Below are 22,663 nucleotides of genomic sequence, written 5' to 3' on the forward strand. Positions count from 1 at the left end.
AGAGTGGTTCAACCAGACCAGCAGAGAGATGATAAGGATGTGGATGCCCCTCTGGATGGGGATGCTCCCAGTAATGAAGACTGAAGACCAGCGTTGGAGAATCCTGTCTGTGTTTCCTAGGCCCATTCATTTGATGCATTCATCACAAGTATTTTTCCAGTTTTCTGCTTCCAATGCCCCTCTGTTATTGCCCTTTTTGCCTTGAGATGGAGTGATTGCCTCAGTGCAGGAGCCAATAGCTTTTTGATGGGATTACTGTGTTTTCAAATGATTAGGAATATTTCTCAAACCAGTTCATGTGTTCAATTATATAATCAGACAGGAGGTTGGTTTGATTTAGCTTTTAATAGTTCCACTAAGGCCAATGCCACTTGGATTCAGGGGTGTGGCCTGCTGTTGTATCTACGGGCAATGGAACTATTCCTTCTCAACCAAGCTGGGCTCCCTTTTTGTAAGGGTACCCACGATTCTCTTCCTCCATGGACTAGATGCCAATCTAGAAAAGTGAGATGAATGGTGAAGGGTTTCTTGTCATTTTCCCCATATATTGATACAGTTCACAATGGTACCTTCCCAGGGTTTAATTGGACGTATCAAAATCCTTCTCAGGTCGGAGCTAGTAACCCATTTAATGTATGGCTCTTATGTGGGGTTAATGGAAGTTGTACAGATATTTCTCCTATAGCGATGTTAGAGGGAGGGGCCTGGGACAATTCAAGTTTTTCTTGGAATGGTGCAGAAGTGTTTGAACCCTCTGTTCAACAATTTGCCAAAGGGCAGAATAATTCTTTTAAGGCCACACCTGTATGTGTTTGACCCCTGTTTATCTTTGTTGTATATAATGATAGTATTAATAGTAGTGATATTTTATGTATTAATGTTAGTTGTCTTTATACTATGTGTTGGATTGCATCCATGCATCATTTAGCTATTGTGGCTAGGATGCCTCGCTTTGTACCCTGGCCAGTTTCAGCTCTGTCTGCTATGACCTTGTTTAGAGCTAAAAGAGATTTTGGTATTGCTGCAGCTATTGTTACTGCTACTGCCTTTTCTGCTACCACAGCCACAGCTGCAACCATATCCCTACACATAAATTCTACCCGAGTTGATGCATCAGTAGCTGCAGGATTTGCCAACTGGATCACCATGTCTGTTTCTCATCTGAAGGAATGGGCTGGGATAGGTGGACTCGCTCTGTGTCTGTCGCTGATTAGTGGCCTGGCATTTTGGTGCATCTGTTGTATACAGTTTCATCAGCAAAGAACCCAAGCCTTGATGATACAGGCTTTTTCAACAGTGGAAACAGGACAATCTTCTCAAGTGTGGCTTGGCATGCTAGAGAAGTAGTCAAAGACAGGTAAGACTCCCTGGGTGTGTCACCAACCTAAGACAGGGATCAAACCAAGGCTTTTTGTCTCCCAATGATGGGTAAGGGACATTACTGCAGGGGGCAACCTAAGACAGGCATTCTCTCTGCCAAATATATAAAAAGGGGAGAATTGTGAGGAGCGGGTGTGGCAGCGATCTCAAGCCACCTGGGACAGCTGGAAAGTCTCATTGACTAGTTCCTGACTTCCTCATTCACCCCAAATAAGCCACATCCACTGTGAGAACTGCGCAGGTGCACCATGATGCAAGATCGGACCAACTGACAGGCAATGATGCTGGCCAATGAACTGGTGATACCTGGACTGGGCTGATGGGGTGTGGTAGATAGATTATTTAAAGGCTCACGATTCTGAGCTTGGGGTTGTCTTTTTTTGCATGCATGTTGTAAGGTTCCTGAATAAACTGCTTTGAGAAGAACGTTGTGCATTGCTCCTATCTGCTGGTCGGACATGGTAGCGACAAGCATTTACAATAGCCAGGAAATTGAACCAGCTAGAGATCTATCAACAGCTGAGTGAATAAAGAAAATGTGACCTATGAAAAAAAATAATAAATGAAACATGTATGAACATTGCAAAAGAAAGAAAGAAAGAAAGAAAGAAAGAAAGAAAGAAAGAAAGAAAGAAAGAAAGAAAGGAAGGAAGGAAGGAAGGAAGGAAGGAAGGAAGGAAGGAAGGAAGGAAGGAAGAAATATACTTTAGCATCAGAGGTTGACATTACCTCAGAGTAAAGGGTTGGAAAAGATTTTCTGAGCAAATGGACCTAAGAAGCAAGCTTATGTAGCCATTTTAATATACAAGAAAATACATTTCAAACTAAAATTAATGAAAAGTGATAGGGAAATCCCCTTGGCAATGGACAAAGGGACACCTTCCTGATAGTAGTGCTCTCATAACAGTCAGAGGCAAAGCAGTTCACAGTACTTTGTTCATCTCAGCTTGATGCCATGCTTGGTGACCAAAGCTGTTTTATGCTTATAATCCACAAAAATCAAATCAAATCAAATCCAGGAAGCTCAGCACAGGTGGAGGAAGACAGAGATCTGTGTTCAGCCATACCACTCCTGTTGAGATGATAGCAAAGAAAGATACCCATGGACTTCCTCCAAGCCACATGTCAAGGGTGGTCCATAGACACATAGAGCCCTGCCTACCTGCAGTATTGGAGGATGAAGACAGAGAGAAACCTGTAGGCCTCCATGCCACCTACATGCCTGCCTCTCAGCACGTGGCACAGGAAGGCCATACATACCCACTTGCTGCCATGCCACATAACACAGATGGAGAATGTCACCCAAGGGTCTGCCATCCTCATTGACAACCTGCAGTGGGAGCCACCATAATGTGCAAGAATGTGGTGTTCAGATGGGAAAAAAAGGAGGTAAAGCAGCTTGGGCATTATGAAGAGAGATGGGACTGTAGACTTGAGAGTGGAGAGGAGTATCTTCTTTAAGTGGCCAGCCCCACCACCTGAAGCCATGGTGAGGTCTCAACCTGAGCTAAGGCTGAGAACCATATCTGAGCTGTGTCTATGCAGCAGCAGCAGGGGTCAGTGTAGTTGTCTGAGCTTCATATTATCACTAGAGAAAATGGGATGTTCCTGGTCAGGGTAGCCTCTGGTAATCCTGTGTATGTCAAGGGTCTGTGCAGATCTGGCCCTACCCCTCACTAGCTGCCACACTCTGGAGAGCTAACCCCATCTTTAATTTGTGGCAGCACTCTGGAGAGCAGTCCCTGCACATTGCCTGGGCAGCTAGAGCTGGCCCTGATGGCAGGGGTGTGGGTGAGCTGGGTCAAAGGGCATGAGTGTGGAAAAGCTGACTTTGCCACTCATCTGCTGTGGGGTGGCATGGGTACATAGATGATGCCACCCCACCTCCACCCCTTGCCACCTCTGGCAGTTGGGAAAGCTGCACACAGGGCCATTAGTGTAGGAGAGCTAGTCCTGACCTTCACCAGCTACAGAACTCAGAAAAGCAGGTCCTGCACCTTGTATGGTTAGCACAGTAGGACTAGCCCTGTTCAAGGGGGCAAGGTGAGCCAATTCCAAAAGAAAGACCATCAGAGAGTTGACCCTGCCACTCATCTGAAATGAGGTGTCATAGGTCCAGCAGTGATATCCTTTCCCCCTTCACCTCTTGCTACCTCTAGTATTCATGGAGCTGACCCTCAGAGCAAGAGAACAAGAGAACTGGCCCTGCCACATCACTGGCTGGTGGAATAGGGTGGCCTAGATGAAGCAATACTGAAAAGCTCACCTTGGTAGTTTGGATAAGGGAGAGTCAGTACACTGAAGGCTGCCACCCAGGACAAGATTCAGAGCTCTGAGTTGGACCATACCAAAATCAATATCATCTTCAAACAGTTGAGAAGAATAAAAGGACCAATTCTGCTGATTCGAAGCTACAGGATCTACATGTTTCTCAGGGCAGCAAATGTATAACTGGGAGGAATCCCAGAGAGAATCCAACATTGATGGTGTCAAAGACCAATAAATCATTACAATGAATCATTTGCAAGATAAGATGTGTGAACAGAGGGATACACTGGGGACACATTGTGACATACTAGAGCTTCCACTACAAGATGTTTTCTATGATTTGTTTTTTTTATTAATCATTTTATTCATTAAACATTTCAAATAATATCCCCCTTCCTGGTTACCCCACCACAATTTCCCATCCCATCTCCAAACTCCCCTCCCTTTTGCCTTAAGGAGGGTGCTCTTCCACCCACTCACCCACTCCCACCTCACCCATTTAGCATCCCCCTACACTGGGGCATGAAACCCCCACAGGACCAAGGACCTCCCTTCCCATTTATGTCAGATAAGGACATCCTCTGCTCCATATGTATCTGGAGCCATGGATCCCTTCATGTATACTCTTTTGTTGGTAGTTCAGTTTCTGGGAGCTCTGGGTAGTCTGGTTAGTTGATGCTGTTCTTCCTATGGGGTTGCAACCCCATTCAGCTCCTTCAGCCTTTCACCTAGCTCTTCCACTGGGGTCCCTAGGCTTAACCCAATGGTTGGATCTGAGTATCTGCATCTATATTGGACAGGTGCTGGTAGAACCTCTCAGGGAACAGCCATACCAGGCTACTGTCAGCAAGTGCTTCTTGGCATCAGCCATAGTGTCAGGGTTTGATGTCTGCAGATTGGATGGATCCCTAGATGGAGAGGTTTCTGTATAGCCATTTGTTCAGTCTCTGTTCCACTTTTTGTTCCTGTCTTTCCTTTGGAGAAGAACATTCTGGGTTAAAAATTTTGAGACTGGTGAGTGACCCCACACCTCAAATGGGGACTATGCCCATGTAGTCTCTACAGGTTCTATCCTCCCTTGTTTTGTTTTTTGACTAAAGTTATCCCCATTGGGTCCTGGGAGCCTCTTGCTTTCCTGTGTCTGGGTCTTTCTACTGGCTACCCTCAGTTCCTTATCCCCCACTGCCACATGCCTCTGTATTTCTCTCCTCTCCCTTCCCACATTTGATCCTGCTAGCTTTTTCCCTCCCCATCCTCTTTCCCTGCCTGGTCTTTCCCTCCTTCTACCTCTTGTGATTATTTTGCTTCCCCTTCTATGTAGGATTGAAGCATCCATACTTTGGTCTTCCTTCTTCTTAAGCTCCATATGTTTTGTGGGTTGTATCATGAGTATTCTGAGCTTTGGGGCTAATATCACTTATCAGTGAATATGTACCATATGAGTTCCTTTGTCTCTGGATTACCTTACTCAGAATAGTATTTTCTAGTTCCAGCCATTTGCCTGCAAATTTCACGGAGTCATTGTATACAAAGAACTAAAGAAGTTACATTCTATATAACCAAATAACCCTATTAAAAATGGGTACAGAGATAACTAAAGAATTATCAACTGAGGAATCTCAAATAGCTGAGAAGCACTTAAAGAAATGTTCAACATCCTTTGTCATCAGAGAAATGCAAATCAAAACGTCCCTGAGATTCCATCTCGCACCAATCGAAATTGCTAAGATCAAAAACGCAGATGACAGCAGATGCTAGCAAGGATGTGGAGGAAGAGGAACACTCCTCCATTGCTGGTGGTTCTTCAGAAAATTGGAAATAGTTCTACCTACAGACCTAGCTATACCACTACTGGGGATATACCCAAAAGATGCTCCATCATATAACAAGGACACATATTCCACTATGTTTATAGCAGCCTTATTTACAATAGCCAGAAGCTAGACACAACCCAGACAGATGTCCCTCAACAGATTAATTTATATAGAAAATGTGGCACATTTACACAATGAAGTACTTACTCAGGTATTAAAAAGAATAACTTCAGGCTGGTGAGATGACTCAGTGGGTAAGAACACTTACTATTCTTCTGAAGGCCCTGAGTTCAAATCCCAGCAATCACATGGTGGCTCACAACCACCTGTAATGAGATCTGATGTCCTCTTCTGGTGAATATGAAGTCAGCTACAGAATATTTATATATAATAATAAATAAATCTTTTTAAAAAACCCAATGACTTCATTAAATTCCCTTTGTTTTTTCTTTATGAATATTTTTTTTTCATTTTGTTGGGGAAGTTGCAAGAGTGATGAGTGGATATGTGGGGACAGGAAGACAACTTCCTAGACAGAATACCAATTGACAGCACTAAGATAAACAATTAAGAAGTGAAACCTCATGAAACCGAAAAGCTTTTCTAAGGAAAAGGATACCATCAGTAGGACAAAATGGCAGCATATAAAATGGGAAATATCTTTATCAACCCCATATCTGACTGAAGGTTGATATTCAACATATATAAAAAACTCAAGAAACTAGACAACAACCAACAAAATGATGCAATTAAAAACGGGTACCGATCTAAACAGAATTCTCAACAGAGGGACCCCAAATGCCTGGAAAGCACTTAAAGAAATCTATTGACAGTGTCCTTTGCCTTATAGAAGCTTCTTAATTTTATGAGATCCCATTTGTCAATTCTTAATCTTAGAGCATAAGCTATTGGTGTTCTTTTAAGGAAATTGTCCCTTGAACACATGTGCTTGAGGCTCTTACCCACTTTGCCCTCTATAAGTTTCAGTGTACCTGGATTTATGTGGAGGTCCTTGATCTGCTTGGACTTGAACTTCGTACAAGGAGATAAGAATGGATCGATTTGCATTCTTCTGCATGCTAACAGCCAGTTGAACCAGCACCATTTGTTGAAAATGTTGCCTTTTTTCCATAGGATGGTTTTAACTCCTTACTGCAACCAACAAATTGGGGAAAAATCTTTACCAATCCTACATACAATAGAGGACTAATATCCAATATATGCAAAGAACTCAAGAAGTTAGACCCCAGAGAACCAAATAACCCTACTAAAAAATGGGGTACAGACCTAAACAAAGAATTCTCAACTAAGGAATACCGAATGGCTGAGAAGCACCTAAAGAAATGTTTACCATCCTTAGTCATCAGAGAAATAAAAATCAAAACAACCCTGAGACTCCACTTTACACCAGTCAGTATGGCTAAGATCAAAATCTCAGGTGACATCAGATGCTGCTGAGGATGCCGAGAAATAGGAACACTCCTCCATTGCTGGTGGGATTGCAAGCTGGTACAACCAGTCTGAAAATCAGTTTGGTGGTTACTCAGAAATTTGGACATAGTACTACTAGAGGACCCAGCTATACCACTCCTGGGTATGGGCCTGAGTACCAGAGGCCTTCCAAAGAGATCTTTGGCCAGGCCTGGTGTGAGGGTTCCTGCAAAGGGAAGCAAGTGCTGGCAGGAAGGGGAAGTTGCTTCCTTGCTTCCACTGCAGTGGTCAACTCCACCTCCATCTCTGCCATGTCATGCCATAATTCTGTGAACTGAGTCAGGTCAGGCTGGGCCTCTGAGAAGCCAACTAGTCAATGAGGAGTGTGGCAGAGCCTCAGGCAGCACTTCAGGAGAGCAGAACCCTTCCCAAGTGTTACAGTTCTTAGGATCAAGTCTCGGATGATGGAGTAGTTCTCACACCTCTAATCCTTCTGGATAGGATTCTTATATACAGTTTAAGGATGGAAAGGGTCTGACAACAGTTACTTTTCATTGGTTTGGTCTGAGAGCTTTGGGGAAACTTATTTGCATGTGGGTGGGCTTGGTGCTGCACCTATTTGAGTGATGGCCACATATATCTCTGCAGGGGGGCTGTGGGAGGCTGAAGCTATGTGACAGGAGTCAGAGACCCAGGACATGTCACTTAACACCTACTATCCCATGCAGGTAGAAGTCGCCACCCATTGGGTCACTGGGGGTTCCAGGCCTTTGCTTGACTGAGGACAAGACTCTCTGTGCACAGCCCATTGCCCCACATGTGGGCACATACCAAGAAGATGCTCCAACATGTAATAAAGATACATGTTCCACTATATTCATAGCAGCCTTATTTATAATAGCCAGAAGCTAGAAAGAACCCAGATGTCGCTCAACAGAGGAATGGATACAGAAAATGTGGTATATTTACACAATGGAATACTACTCAGCTATTAAAAACAATTTCATGAAATTTTTAGGCAAATGGATGGTACTAGAAAAGAGCATCCTGAGTGAGGTAACCCAATTAACAAAAGAACACACATAATATGCACTTACTGATAAGTATATATTATCCCAGAAGCTTGAAATACCCAAGATAAAATTCACAGACCAAATGAAGCTCAAGAAGAACTAAGACAAAAGTTCGGTCCTTTTTTTTTTTTTTTTTTTTTTTTTTTTTTTGTGACCCCAATCAAGTCTGAGGCTGAAGGCAAATTTTTATTTTCCAACCCACTTTTTATACCATTTTAATTACATGCAAGTATTTTGGGCAAGAAATACAATAAGGAACTAGTAACAAAGCAGCAGTATGATAAGGAACTACTAACATGACAGTTGTTAAAAAGGACTTGTCATAATGACTGAAATACTTGAGCCCACTTCCTCATCCAAGCTCAAAAATCTTTCCTGAGGCCTAGTTCCACCCTAAGACTAAAATTCCTGCCTTATCCTACTTTCCTATCACAGCCTAAAGTTAGATTCTTCCTTGTCATGCCCTAATGTCAGATTCCTGCCTGAGCTTACTTCCTTGTCCTTGGCCAATGTCAGATTCCTGTCTGAAGCCCACTTCTTTGTCCTTAGCCAATGCCAGACTCCTGCCAAGCAGTACCCTAAAAGGCTTTCCACATCTCCCTCTTTTAAATTTAATAAACAAGGCTGAGACTGTCTTAGGTTGTTCTGACAAGAATGCCTCCTTACGCGTCCTCAGGACATGCACAGCTTGTTTATATTATATGAACAAACATGGCCTTTTAGTGTTTGTTATAAACCAACATGGCCTGTTGGCACATGCCTCTGTCTTAGGTCGGAAAGGCCCTTGTGTAGAATCTTACCCATCCTTGGCTTGCCAGCCTGTTAATTTGATAATTCTGTTTGGGGGTTCATTCTCAGTTTCAAGCCATGTACTTGGGCTGCTAACATATTGATGCTGTTAAAGGCAAGCTTTAACATGATGGGCAGGAATAAAGGTATTACCAGGACAAGAAGTGCTAGCATGATCAAGCCATATATGCCATTCTTGAAGCTTGACCAGGATGGAAATACTGACTTCAGGCCATGAATAATCCGATCAGCAACATCAGCAGCATTAAAGCTTAGTGGAGCAGAATTCTTTAAATTCATAATCTCTGTGTGCAAGGCTAAAACATCCAGAGAGGAGTTGGAATTATGCCAAATACCCTGCAAGTGTCTTTGAACCCTTTCCCAATTATAGTGACTACCACTGTAAATTTTAGAAGTGACACAAATCCACTGGTTTTTTGGCATGACAATCAAGATGGCTTCCTACTCTTAAGTACCGAACCTCCTATCTAATAATATGAATAGTATTATAAAAAGAGTCAATTCATTGTTCCAAATGCCTATCTAAATCTTCCTGAATACTCAGGACATTGGTAACATTTTTGCTAAATGATTAACAAATGTAGCTGTCTGTAGTGGCTATTCCTGGTTGTCAACTTGACTATATTTGAAATGAACTACAATCCAGAATTGGAAGGCTCACCAGTGGACCTAATCTGGAGACTGGGAGATAGAAGTTTCTGATCTGGATCTTGGTATGGAGATCTTGAGAAGACAGGGAGATCTCCGAGTCCAAGGTCATCTGGGATTAAAGGTGTGGTGGCACACACCTTTAATCTGGACCACACCTTCTGCTGGGGACCATATAAGCACATTGGAAGAAGGGAGTCTGGCTCTCGCTCTTTCGCCTTCTTGCGGTGTGGGACTCAGCGACTGCTAGATCCTTGGACTTCCATTCACAGCTACTACTGAACCATTGTTGGGATTTGGACTGCAGACTGTAAGTCATCAATAAATTCCTTTACTACATAGAGACTATCTGTAAGTTCTGTGACTCTAGAGAACCCTGACTAATACACTGTCTAAACTTCTTGTGTCAAAGCAATTGTGTCAGTGGTGCTAGCTATTAACTTAACTAAAGCTGCTATACCAGCAAAAATGAAGCCCACTATCCTCTTGTTTCTGCTTAGAGCCTGACTCACTTCTTCCAGTAACTGCAAGTCTTTTTTCAGAATACCATGGTCCTGTAATATTCACAGGCAATAAAACAAAAACTGGTTGATAGACCACCATAACAGACATGCCAGGTTTCAACACACTAATACAATTAGAAAGTGTACAATCAATACAACTTACATTAAATACTGTGGAAGAAACAAAGTAATTTCAACATGACCAATTAATAAAAGATCAGGAGCTTTAACACAAGCATTAACATTTCTTTGAAAACTAGATCCTGTCCCAATCTATTGCTAAAGTGGGATCATAGAGAACTGTAGCTAACTTTCAAAAATGTCTCTAAAGATGTTCAGAACCAGCCTTCCAAATGAAGACTGTTATTTCCAATACTGGATTGATTTCTATACCAGTCCATGATTGAATCACAATAACTCGTCACATTAAAGGAAAGAAAAGATTCATCAAAACTTCTCTTTTTGATTAAGTTTTTGAAGGCAGTTTCCATTCTCCGTGTTTTCTGTCCCACATGGTCTAAAAGCATGAAGCAAGGCAGTTTGTCCAATCTGTTATAGGCAAGCAAAGATGGTTCAGGAATGCATGTCCAATACAGCTTTCCTGTCTCCATTGTCAGGGCACTCAGCAAGCTTACAGGTCAGCATCATTCTTTGTTCCAGCAATAGCATGTCTCACCAATCATTCTGGCAGCTAGTATGCTCCTTCAGCATCCTGAGGAAAAACCACAAACATGCCCTCTTCCCCATATTAAATACCTGATCAGGACCATGCCATGTGCCAGTATGTGGCTCCTTCCATTTTACCTAGGCATAAGTATGCCTGATTGTAGGGTGGCATAGACACTCAGAGAGTTCCTTGGCATCCAAATTTTAAAAATGTTAAAATAAAAAGAACATGATTTAAATAAATTTGTGGCATATGGGGATATAACTCCCCCTTTTTTTATTTCATGAAGATAGTTATACAATACCTGGTTTTCAATACTTTGTGCTTGAGGATTATAAGGAATTACAGTAATGTGTGTAATGTTAAATTGCTGACAGAAGGTCTCAAATGCTTGACTGTAATAGCCACTTACATTATCTGTTTTAATCTGATTTGGAACAACCAGCATAGAGAAACAATATAGGCAATGACTAATTACATTTTTGCTTCTCCTCTTAAAGCAATTGCAACTAGAAAGACTGAAAAGTGTCAAGTCACATGTACATACTTTAATTTTTCAAAATAAAAAATATGAGTAACATCCATTGGCCATAATTGATTAGGTATAAGTCCTCTAAGATTAGCACCATTATGTGGTATAAGTAGAAACTGAGGACATTGAGAACGATTCTTTACAATTTTGACGTGTACATTCTCTAGAAATACCAAATTGCTATCTCAAGCTATTACTATTTTGATGATGTGAAGAATGAAATTGTTTGGCTAATGGTTCCTGTGTAAGGCCTATAACCTTCCTGATATATAAATCTGCTGTGGCATTGCCCTCACTAAGGGGGTCCAGGCAATCCAGTATGAGCTCTTAAATGACCTAAAAAATAAGGAACTGTACATTCTCTGAAATTGAATTGTAGTTGCATAAATAATTGCAAAATTTGAGAATTAGCAAGATCTAAAAAAGGAACAGTTTCAGGTAGTTGTAATCCATGAGCTATCTATTGGCTGTCAGTATACAAATTAAAAGCTCGACTTTTCAGCATTTCAAAAACAGCAGCTATGTAGTTCAATTATTTTTGCTGAAGTGGGGGGGGGAACTCAAGAGAAAGAACATGTGATCCAATCACATATGCTGCCTTCCCATTAGATGAGCCATCTGTAAAATACAGCAAGTGCGTTCTCTATGGACTGCGTGTGTAAGTTTACAGGGAAAACAAAAGCATGCATAGAACCAAATTGTAACAATGTCTTTTGGATAATGATTATCAATTTTGCCTAAAAACAATTGTACATGCAATAGGCCAAATACCAGTATTTTGCAATAACCAATTTAATTGCTGTTTGGAATAAGGAATAAATATTTCATCAGGTTACTTCCCAAAATACTTCTGTGACTCTATCCTACACAGCAGCAGCTTCATAATAAGGTGTTAAAACTTTCTTTGGAGGTGAAGAAAGATGAATCCACATTAACAGTCCCTTTTGCCAAAGGACTGCTGTGGGCATATGAGTTGTAGCAATAATGCAAGCAGCCAACAATTGATCATAGTCTATATAATGTATCTGTTGTTGGCTAATAGCTTCCTCTACTTTCTGCAAAGCTATTCGTCCCTCATCTCTTAATCCTCTAGGGGAATTAGGATTTGCATCCCTCTTGAGGGTATCAAGCAGAGGTTTGAGTTCTCCTGTAGTAAGCTTAAGATGAGGTCTCAGCCAATTAATATCTTCTAATAATTTTTGAAAATCATTTAGAGTAAGTAAATTATCTTTTCTCGTTTGATTTTCTGTGCTGCAATTTGCTTAGGATATAACTTACGTTCCAAATATTGAAAGAAGAATTTGCCTTTGAATCTTTTCTGGAGCAACAACTAATCCCCAAGATTTTAAAGCTTGTTGTATAAGAGCAAAAGTTTGAAGTAAAACCTCCTTAGAAGGATCAGCTAATAAAATATCCATGTAATCAATAATATGCACTGGAAGATTCAAAGTCCTAGCTTCTTGCATTGAAGCAGCGACAAAAAATTTTTTACATAATGTAAGACTATTAGCCATTTCTTGAGGCAAATCTTTCCAATGGTATCACTTCATGGGCTCTTTAAAATTACAAACTGACTAAAAGCAAACCCTTTACAATCATTAGGATGCAATGAATAAAGAACAATCCTCCAAATCCAAAATAATTCTATATGGAGTAGGCAGGCCAGATTGTAATTTCTCTACAAGTTCCATAGTCTCATAAACCTTTCACCAACCCTGCAACAATGTCCACCTGCCGGATTTTTTCTCAATTAAAAATATGTGCGAGTCAGAATCCTGAGCGTGTGCTCAAACTGCAAACTGCAGCCAATGGAACACTGGCAGTCTAACCATAATTTTTAAGTTTCTCTTGTAACACCAGAGCACAACCACAATTTTGGGAAGCAAAATCTAATTTTAACAGTGTAAACAATTCATTCTCTTTAAAACTCAACACCAAAAACATTACTTCCATGTTTTAAGTGTCTCCCTACTTTTGAACTACAGTTAGTGAGCCTGGGTCATTCTGAAATGGCAGCCCAGAGCACACAAGAACTTTGGAAAGCAAAACTCAACCTCCAACAATCCAGTCTCTCCAAAAATAAAAAATCATGTGAATCACCTCCATGCTACAAAGTTTGACTGCCCATTCCTGCACACAAACACAGGAAGGTACAGTCTCCAATACCTCAAAGATACACTGCTCTAAATCCTTTTATAAGTCTGGTTTCTGGGATAAGAATTATATAATATATTACCAAATTTAGGTGTATCTTTAGAGACCTATTTCTGTGGGTTGGCTCATGCCACATGTTGTAGTTCTGAATTACTCCAACCGAGAGTTACCAGTTTTAAGCCAACTTTCTGTTACCAATGTTACAAATTTTTAACCATACCCAATAGCTTATAAGACAATAATCTATAACCAAGGCATGTAAAACATATTTATACTTTTAAAACCATTTAGAAACAAAAATGAAATTGCTGCATACATTTACTTATTTAAACCAGACAAAATTCTTAATTTTTCTAGCTGTAATTTCAAGAGAGGATCTCCTTGTTACCTGTTGAACCCAATAATCACAAGCACAGAGATTTTTGTAGGAAAAACAGCCAGCAGTTCCCTTACCATAGAACTTGAGAAGCTTCTGGTCCCTTTAAGAGTGGCTTTTCAGAGAAGCTCCTGGCAGGGATTCTCCAGCTGTGCAGACTCCTAACTACAGGTGTAGGGCTCCAAAGGCCAACTGATACTGTTTATTTATTTTTTCTTTTGCTCTTTTTTTTTAAATGAGTTAAAACTAAATCAAGGGCTGAACAACCAGCAGATAAAAGTTTTGTCTTTTCTTTTTTTTCTTTTGAATGTGAAACACAGAACAACAATCAATCAAACCACAAAATGAAAACACGGACTTCACATAAAACAGACACTTTTAGTGGACATGGACAGATTGGCACGCCAAGGACAGACAATAGACAGAGAGTAAAGAGAATTAGTCATCCCAAAAGAACCCAGATATCCTACCTAAGAGACCCAGATCCAAGCATTCCTCCAGTAGAAGCCAAAGAGGAGAAGTGACGTGTCCAACCTCCTCCTGTCCCTAGGAGAACTCTAAAATAGCTTACATTCATTTTCCTTCTCTTTCACCAAATCATACCCAGATAGTTGGAGAGTACTGCTTTTTCTCAAACCCGTTCTCTCATGTGTAAATTATCTCTAGTCAGGGTAAAAAGCACCTATGAGGATTAACTTCACTTCTCTAGATTTTCACATAGCTCTAAACACATACACGAAACATATTTTACCTTTACCTTGTCCTTCTACAAGGTTTATTCACCACTGGCCCAAATCTTCTTTACTTTCCTTCGCATGTGCTTCCAATTCCCGAGGTGTCCATCACTGTTCCCTGCTTATTGGAGCTCCAACATTGAGGCACCATCTGACCACACCCGCTCAGTCAGTCAATAGGTTCTCCAGCTCAGGAGTGAGGATTCAAAAGAAAAAAGACAGTTAGACAACATTGCAGCATGATCCCAGTCAAGTCTGAGACTGAAGGTCACTTCTGTCCTTCTTAGAAGGGGGAACAAAATACCCACAGGAGATACAGAGACAAAGTGTGGAACAGAGACTGAAGGAAAGACCATCCAGATACTGTCCCACCTGGGGATCCATCCCATATACAGTCATCAAACCCAGACATTATTGTGGATGCCAACAAGTGTTTGCTTATAGGAACCTGATATATCTGTCACCTGAGAGGCTCTGCCAGTGCTTGACAAATACAGAAGTGGATGCTCTCAGCACAAGGTCCCCAATGGAGGAGATAGAGAAAGGACTGAAGGAGCTGAAGGAGCTTGCAGTCCCATAGGGGGAACAACAATATGAACTAACCAGTATCCCCAGATCTCCCAGGGACTAAACCACCAACCAGAGTACACTTGGAGGGACCCATGGTTCCAGCTGCATATGTAGTAGAGGATGGCTATGTTGGACATCAGTGAGTGGAAAGGCCCTTGGTCCTGAGAATGCTTGATGCTCCAGCATAGAGGAATGTCAGGACAGGGAAGAGAGAGTGGTTGGGTTGGTGAGCAGGGGAAGGAGCGATGGGATAGGGAGTGTTTGGAGAGGAAATTAAGAAAGAGGATAACATTTGAAATATAAAAAAAAAAGAGAGAGTATCTAATAAAAAAGAAATATTCAACATCTTTAGCCATCAAGGAAATGCAAATCAAACTACTCTGAAATTCCTTCTTACACCTGTCAGAATGTCTAAAATCAATAATACAGTGACAGTTCATTCTGGTGAGGATGTGGAGCAAGGGGAACACTCTTCCATTGCTGGTGGGGGTGAAAACTTGCGCAGCCACTATGAAAATCAATATCACAGTTTGTTTGAAAATTGGGAATCAATCTACCTCAAGACCCAGCTATAGCACTCCTGGATATATACCCAAAAGACATGTCATTCTACCACAATGACATTTGCTCAATTGTGTTCAGAGTGGCTTATTCATAATATCTAGAAACTGGAAGCAATCTAGATGAATCTCAACCAAAGAATGAATAATTATTCATTGGAGTATTACTCAGCAGTTTAAAAATTGTGAAATTTTTAAATACATGCAAATACATGCAACTAGAAAAAAGTCATCCATAGCAAGGTAATCCAGACCCAGAAAGTCAAGTGATATTTACTCACTTATAAGTGCATATTAGCTGTTAAATAAAGGATAATCATGCTAGAGAGAAGCTAAGTAAGAGAAGAGTGGGAGAAAGTATTGTAGGAGCCAGAGTAGTTGAGACCACCAAGAGAACAAACTCAGAATCAATTAAGCAGGGCCCGTATGGACTACAGAAACCAATTACGAGGTCCTCTGTATATATGCCGTGGTTCTTTAGGTTTCTGTGGGATCCTAACAGTGGGAGTGGTAGTGTCTCTGATTCATTTGCCTGGTCTTGGGACTATTTCCTCCTATATGGTTGCCTTGTTCAGCTTCAATATGACTTAGTGTCTAGCCTTATTTGTATCTTTTTTTGCTGTGTTTAGTTGATATCTCTGGGAGGCCTGATTTTTTCTGAAGTGAAATGGAGGAGCAGTGGATGTAGAGGAGACAGGAAGAGGAGACTGACTACAAGGAGTGGAGGGAAAGGAGGCTGTGGTTGGGAAGTATTGTATGAAAGAAGAATCAATCAATCAATCAATCAATCAATCAATCAATCAATCAATAAATAAATAAATAAATAAATAAATAAATAAATAAGAGAGCTAGAGAGATGGCATAGTGGTTAAGAGCACTGGATACTCTTTCAGAGGACCTGGGTTCAGTTCTCAACACCCACATGAAACTCACAACCATCTGAAACATGGGATCTGGTGTCTTCATCTGTATTCTGTGGCTACCATGCATGTATGTTGACACATAGACCTACATGAAAACCTATATTCATCAATAATAATCAAAAATAAAATAATAAAATTTAGAAGAAATAATTAAGTAGAATTACCCCCACTCAGTCATAAGGACAGGACTTTTTACTATAAAGATAATTGGGGAAATAAATAGCTTTGAAAAGTCTATATGTAAAATTAGGATTAGGAGATAAAATATCTTCATCTTACTATTACTACTATCCATTTTTAAAGATATATAATCTTCATTTCAAAACAAGGGCAAATAGTAACAGGAAAATTAATAGAAATAATTATCTATATAAAAATAAAGAGAAACAAGGTGTGGGTATATTTCAAAGGCAGAGTGCTTACTTAGCATATATGAAAGCCTATGTTTGTTTCCTAGCATTGCAAAAACAATTGAAGTGAAATGTTTAATGTTACTAGTAATGGGAGATACATATAAATTTAGATATTTTTCTTCTTTTGTATTTGTGAAGTTGTTAATGATCCCAACATAATCCTAGATGCCCAACAGTAGTACAGTGTTATTATTTAAGAGGTTAGTCTCTAGATATAAATAGACAGTAGGAGGAATTCTACTCAGATCATTATTCTTACTAGGCACCTATTTTCCCATCTACAAGGGTAATACTGTAGTTTATTTTCTTATTTGTGATCATATAGTCAGGAAGAGTTAACTTTTTAACTAAAGTACAGAAGACAGGACCAGCTTTTCTAGTAGTTGCTGTATGTGAAATGATATAGCTGATATGCTTCATGTAGGCTACCTCAGAACTTTCAGATGATTTGAAGGAGTGTCTCATATTCACATGTTTCTGTTTAGGGAAATCAAAGAAGACCATGATGTCACTTACACTCTGAATTTCTTTTTCCATCTTATTTTAGTGAAGGCAAAAGTTATAAAGTGAGCTGTCAAAAACATGGGTGGGAGTCCCAACGGGCTAGCAAGTCTAGCTAAAGAACATGACAGCAAGTGATTCAGAGTAGCACTCCTGAGACCTGCACCTGGTAGGTAGCTTAGCCCTTGAGGAGAGGAATGCCCCCAGGTCCCCTAGGACCCAGAAAGAGCTGGCTGGAGAACAAGCTCTGCAATGACACTGGGGTTGGCTTTAACAAGTGCTTTGGGAGATGATCTTACAGGAGCCTTTATAGTTCTAAGAAATCCCTGTCATTTTTTGGTCCAAGAAAGCAGAAATTGAGTCATGTACCCTAAGTGTTCTCAAAGATCACTAGACTCAGTGGATGTCTGCCTTACTGACCAAGTCAGAAAAGATCTCTGTCTGGTCTTCACTGAGATGTTCCCAACTAAAGGAGAAAACTTGAGAATTTGAAGATGCTTGAGTTTGATGCACACTGTGACAGGTGAGGACCAGAAAGGATCATCTTTGCCTTCATTCATACTTGGATGCACACACACACACACACACACACACACACACCTTGCTCCCAAAACAGGTAGCCATTTTAGGGGTATGAAGTCTGAGTCTCATCTTAAGATTAGAAATTTCTCTGTAAACCACAGAGCAAACAGAGAACTAAGTGATTGTGAATCTTCTAAGGCCACAGCTCTTACAAAGTACAAAGACCAGCCTACTCTAAATCCAAGGACGGTAGACAAAGCTATTTGCAGAGAGGAGAACAAAGAACTGAAAACCTTTATTTTCCTCCCCTCTGTTGAAAACCAAGTGACTGGGAAAGTAAGTAAAACCACAGCAGTGAAGAAAGAGGGTCTCAAATTCCAAGCCCCAGTTACCACAGGGACATACAAAAATGAAGGAGAGAAAACAGATAAAGGAGAGCCTTTTGGAAGACACTTTAACACTGGCTGAGATGGTGGTATGTTGATGCCCTCGGCCCACATGTCTAGTGTTCCCAGTTAGAGGATATTTCAGGACTGTTTGAAGGGATGAGGTTAAGTTCTAGGATTAGGAAGCAGTTCATTTTTTCCTTCAAAGTCATTTTCAGTGTCCATACAGAAAGCTTAACATACACAGACGTATATGCATATGTTTAGGCATGTGTGCATGCATTGGGAGAAGATGTAAGAGAAATGATGATCTATACATCCTTTCTAAAGCACCAACCTAAAGTACTTTTCAAATATTCTCAACAAGGTCATGCTTATTTCCCACATCCTTCAACTAACCTGTGCTAACTTCTCTAATCAAATTGATCTCTTTTGTGTAGATCCTGTTGCAGCACAGAAAGGAACATTTGCATTTGCTTATTATTTTAACTAGTCTACAAAATATCTTCATGAGTATTTTATTTCCAGTGATACTCAGGAATGTTCCTGGGCAAGGATCACAAATTTTTCCCTTTCCATTCCACATAGTTCTGGCAATACAAATTCATATATATGAGCTGATCTAATGTTTAAATTTAGGCACATACAGAATTTTTATTTGCACAGACAACAAGAGCTACAGAGCATGGGAAAAACAAATAGAGCGAACCAATCTGTTGCTTCAGACTTCCTTCTTCTGGGACTCTCTGAGCAGCCAGGGGAACAGCTTCTTCTATTTGGCATCTTCCTGGGCATGTACCTGGTCACTATGGTGGGGAACCTACTCATCATCCTTGTCATTAGCTCTGATGCACACCTACACACTCCTATGTACTTCTTCTTAGCAAATCTCTCCTTAACTGATGCCTGTTTCACTTCTGCTTCAGTCCCCAAAATGCTTGCCAACATTTATACCCAGAGTCAAACCATCTCCTATTCTGGGTGCCTTACTCAGTTGTATTTTCTCCTGATGTTTGGTGGCCTCGACAACTGCCTTCTGGCTGTGATGGCATATGACCGCTATGTAGCCATCTGCCAGCCACTCCATTACAGCATAGCTATGAGTCCCCAACTTTGTGCATTAATGCTCTGTACATGCTGGGTGCTGACCAATTGTCCTGCCCTGATGCACACACTGCTGCTGACCCGTGTGGCTTTCTGTGCCCACACAGCCATACCCCATTTCTACTGTGATCCCAGTGCTCTACTGAAACTTGCCTGTTCTGATACCCACATTAACGAGCTGATGATCATTACCATGGGCTTGGTGTTTCTAGCTATTCCTCTTATGTTGATTGTCTTCTCCTATGTCTGTATTTCCTGGGCTGTGCTGGGCATCCCTTCTCCTGGAGGGCGATGGAAAGCCTTTTCTACCTGTGGCTCCCATCTTACGGTTGTTCTTCTCTTCTATGGGTCTCTGATGGGTGTGTATTTACTTCCCCCATCAACTCACTCTGCAGAGAGGGAAAGTAGGGCTGCTGTTCTCTACATGATTGTAATTCCCATGCTGAACCCATTCATCTACAGCTTGAGGAACAGAGACATGAAAGAAGCTATGGTTAAACTTTTTAGTGGTGGAAAAACAGCTTTCTTACTGTAATTCTAATGTTCAATCCTAATGATGCCATCAAACTGTGATTCTCCAGTGATTCTAAGTTAAAGCAAAACAAAATGGCCATTTACCTTCTCCAGGTTGTGATGTGAAATGAGATCTTATACCTCCATCCTTCTTGACCTATATCTGACTTCCACTGTCTTGCCCTTATCATATCAACCAGGATTAACTGAGTTCCATGTTGTCCATCCTGGAGCCATTGAGGCAACCATGCAATGAGATGAAGGAATCAGGATTCCACCATTTGCTGGCCATCCACACTGTCACTCATTGTTCAAAACATCGAATCTTTTGAAAGAGAGGTGTGAAGCTATATCCAAGGAAGTAAATAAGTTTTGCCAAAACTTAAGTAGATTTGACTCCAGGGCCTATGACTTCAATTTTGTCACACTGTGCTTACAATAAAAAGGAAGGTCTCAGAAGAACACACATACTATTGAGCTATGACCATAAGAGATAAATTTCAAAGTGATATATATGTTATGGCATGTCCTTTTGTTCATTTTTTATCTTTTCTAATTGTAAGGGATATTCTCAAACAAAACAATGTTTTTAAGTACCTACAATGTGCCAATCATGTATTTAGAAATACATGATTCATCTATGGAATTTTATATTAAATGTTTCTTACTATTAGAAGAAAATCAAGTGCGTTGGAAGTTTTGAGAACCATAATTATACCAAAATAAGTTTGGTGGAGGTTAAGATCATAAAAAGTCACAAAGCTTAACAATGTTTGCATTTTATTTATCAATTGTGAAACTTTCATAAAGGGCTTTTATATATTTTGTTACAAGTACACATGTATCATCTTAGGTTAGGAATAGTGTAAATTCAAATGTGTTTTTAATTTTGAAAAACACTTGGTATATATGAAAATACCTGGTATATAAGAAAGAAATTAATGATTTGGGTAAGGTAGTATTTGCTTGTTATCCTAGCACTCAGGAATCTGAGGAAGGAGAATCAGCATGAGCTACATCTTGCGTTCAAAGCTAGTCTGAGATACATGGAAAGACAATGTCAAAAAATAGTAAAAGAACCTCTAGATGCCATCTTGTGTCCCTGCATATGTGTGCGTTATCTCAGCTGGTCTGCCTGAGAACCCCTGAGCATCAACCCTAGTCCCCTGCATGGCCCCATTTCCACTCTGACTAGATGAAAGAAATGATCATATATGAGGAAAAAACTGTCAAACCACAGGCACAAGTGCACATTGGTGGGAAAGTAACCTCTTGTAGAAAGACAAATGTATTTCACAGAAAAGCCACAGCAGACGATAAAAAATGGCAGTTCTCCTTAAAGAAGTTAGGGGTAAGTAATGTCTCTGGTATTGAAGAGGTGAATATGTTTACAAACTAAGGAAAAGTGACCCATTTTAATGACCCTAAAGTTCAGGTATCTCTGGAAGCAAACATCTTTACCATTACAGGACATGCTGAGACATAACAGCTGACAGAAATGCTTCCCAGCATTCTAAGCCAGCTTGATGCAAAGGCAACCTGACGAATTTAAAGAGACTGGCTGATACTCTGCCCAAACAATCTGTGTATGGAAAGCACCATTTGTTTCTGGAGATGAAGATGAAGTTCCAGATCTGGTAGAGAACTTTGATGAGGCTTCTAAGAATGCAGCAGACTGAATGTAGGCAACTTCTGAAAAGGGTACACGTGTAGAAGTTTCAAGAGCTGCTGTTTTACATCATGACTGCCTCTTAAATTCTTTTGTTTATAGATCTTATAAAAATCTAGATCTCTAATATTTTTAAGCCCAATACCCCTGGATACTGCAGCTCTTTTCAGTTTTTGCTTATATCTAATTCATTCTTTGCAGAATGTTAAGCTGAAGAAGCCTGGGAATAAAGTTTGGAAAGGGTTAATAAAATTATTTGCCTAGTTAAAAATATTAGTAAAAGAAAAACTGAACTTCTGTATATTGCCTTTTATAAATCTTGGTATAATTTCTTACTGGTTCCATGAGGATTTTTTTTTTTAGCAGTTTCTTAAGTTTTCTGCACTATCATGTTACCTGCAAACAAAGACAGTTTGTGTTTTCCTTCCCAATCTATACATGTTTTACATTCCTTCTCTCATATTCCATTAGCTAAAATTTCCAGAATGGTGTTGAACAATAGTGGTAAAACAAAACAAGTCAAGACAAAACAAAACAAAACAAAACAAAACAAAACAAAAACCTTTATGCCTGTTTCTAGTATAAACAGGAATGCAGCTAGTTGCTGGCCACTAAACATGATGTTTTCTCAACGTTGTCAGAAATATTGTTTATTCAGTATAGGCAGTTACTCTCTGTTTCCAATTTGTTGAGATTTCAGTGATGACATATAAATGAGAGTTGAATTGTATCTAATACTTTTCATATATAGTGTGTGACTTTTCTTCTTTACCTTGCTGATGTGATAATTTACAATAATTGTTGTTCTAATTTTAAGTAGCTTTACATAGCTGAGACTGAATACCACTTTGTCATGATGTATAATTCTGTTTCGGTCTTGTATTTAACTTTTTAAATATTTTATGGAGTATTTTGCACAAATTTTAATGAGAGATATCGGTTAGCAGTTTTCCTTCCTTATACCATATTTTTCAAGTAATTTGTATTGTGATGGTAACTTCACACTCTCTCTGCTTCTATTTATTAGAAGAGATTATAGAGAACTGGACGTATCAGTGAAGTTGTTGAGGCCTGGTGCCTCCTATTTGGGAAAGTAATTAATTGTTTATTTG

At 40.1% G+C, this 22,663-nt stretch overlaps 1 protein-coding gene and 1 pseudogene across 1 annotated transcript; both read left to right on the forward strand.

The window, feature by feature from the left end:
* The first annotated feature begins 18,914 nt into the window (after nt 1–18,914).
* On the forward strand, nt 18,915–19,991 carry LOC110318741 (olfactory receptor 1N2). Its single transcript, XM_021193987.1, has one exon. It carries the CDS (start codon nt 18,951–18,953, stop codon nt 19,902–19,904), a length of 954 nt encoding a protein of 317 aa, XP_021049646.1. The 5' UTR covers nt 18,915–18,950; the 3' UTR covers nt 19,905–19,991.
* Nucleotides 19,992–21,077: 1,086 nt separating this feature from the next.
* On the forward strand, nt 21,078–21,561 carry LOC110318740 (annotated as a pseudogene).
* Nucleotides 21,562–22,663: the final 1,102 nt, after the last annotated feature.

The sequence above is a fragment of the Mus pahari genome, chromosome 3 (assembly GCF_900095145.1).
Source record: "Mus pahari chromosome 3, PAHARI_EIJ_v1.1, whole genome shotgun sequence".
Taxonomy (NCBI): Eukaryota; Metazoa; Chordata; class Mammalia; order Rodentia; family Muridae; genus Mus; species Mus pahari.

What these genes read in the sequence shown, in the direction of transcription:
- LOC110318741 (XM_021193987.1), top strand. Translation starts at nt 18,951, where the DNA reads ATGGGAAAAACAAATAGAGCGAACCAATCTGTTGCTTCAGACTTCCTT.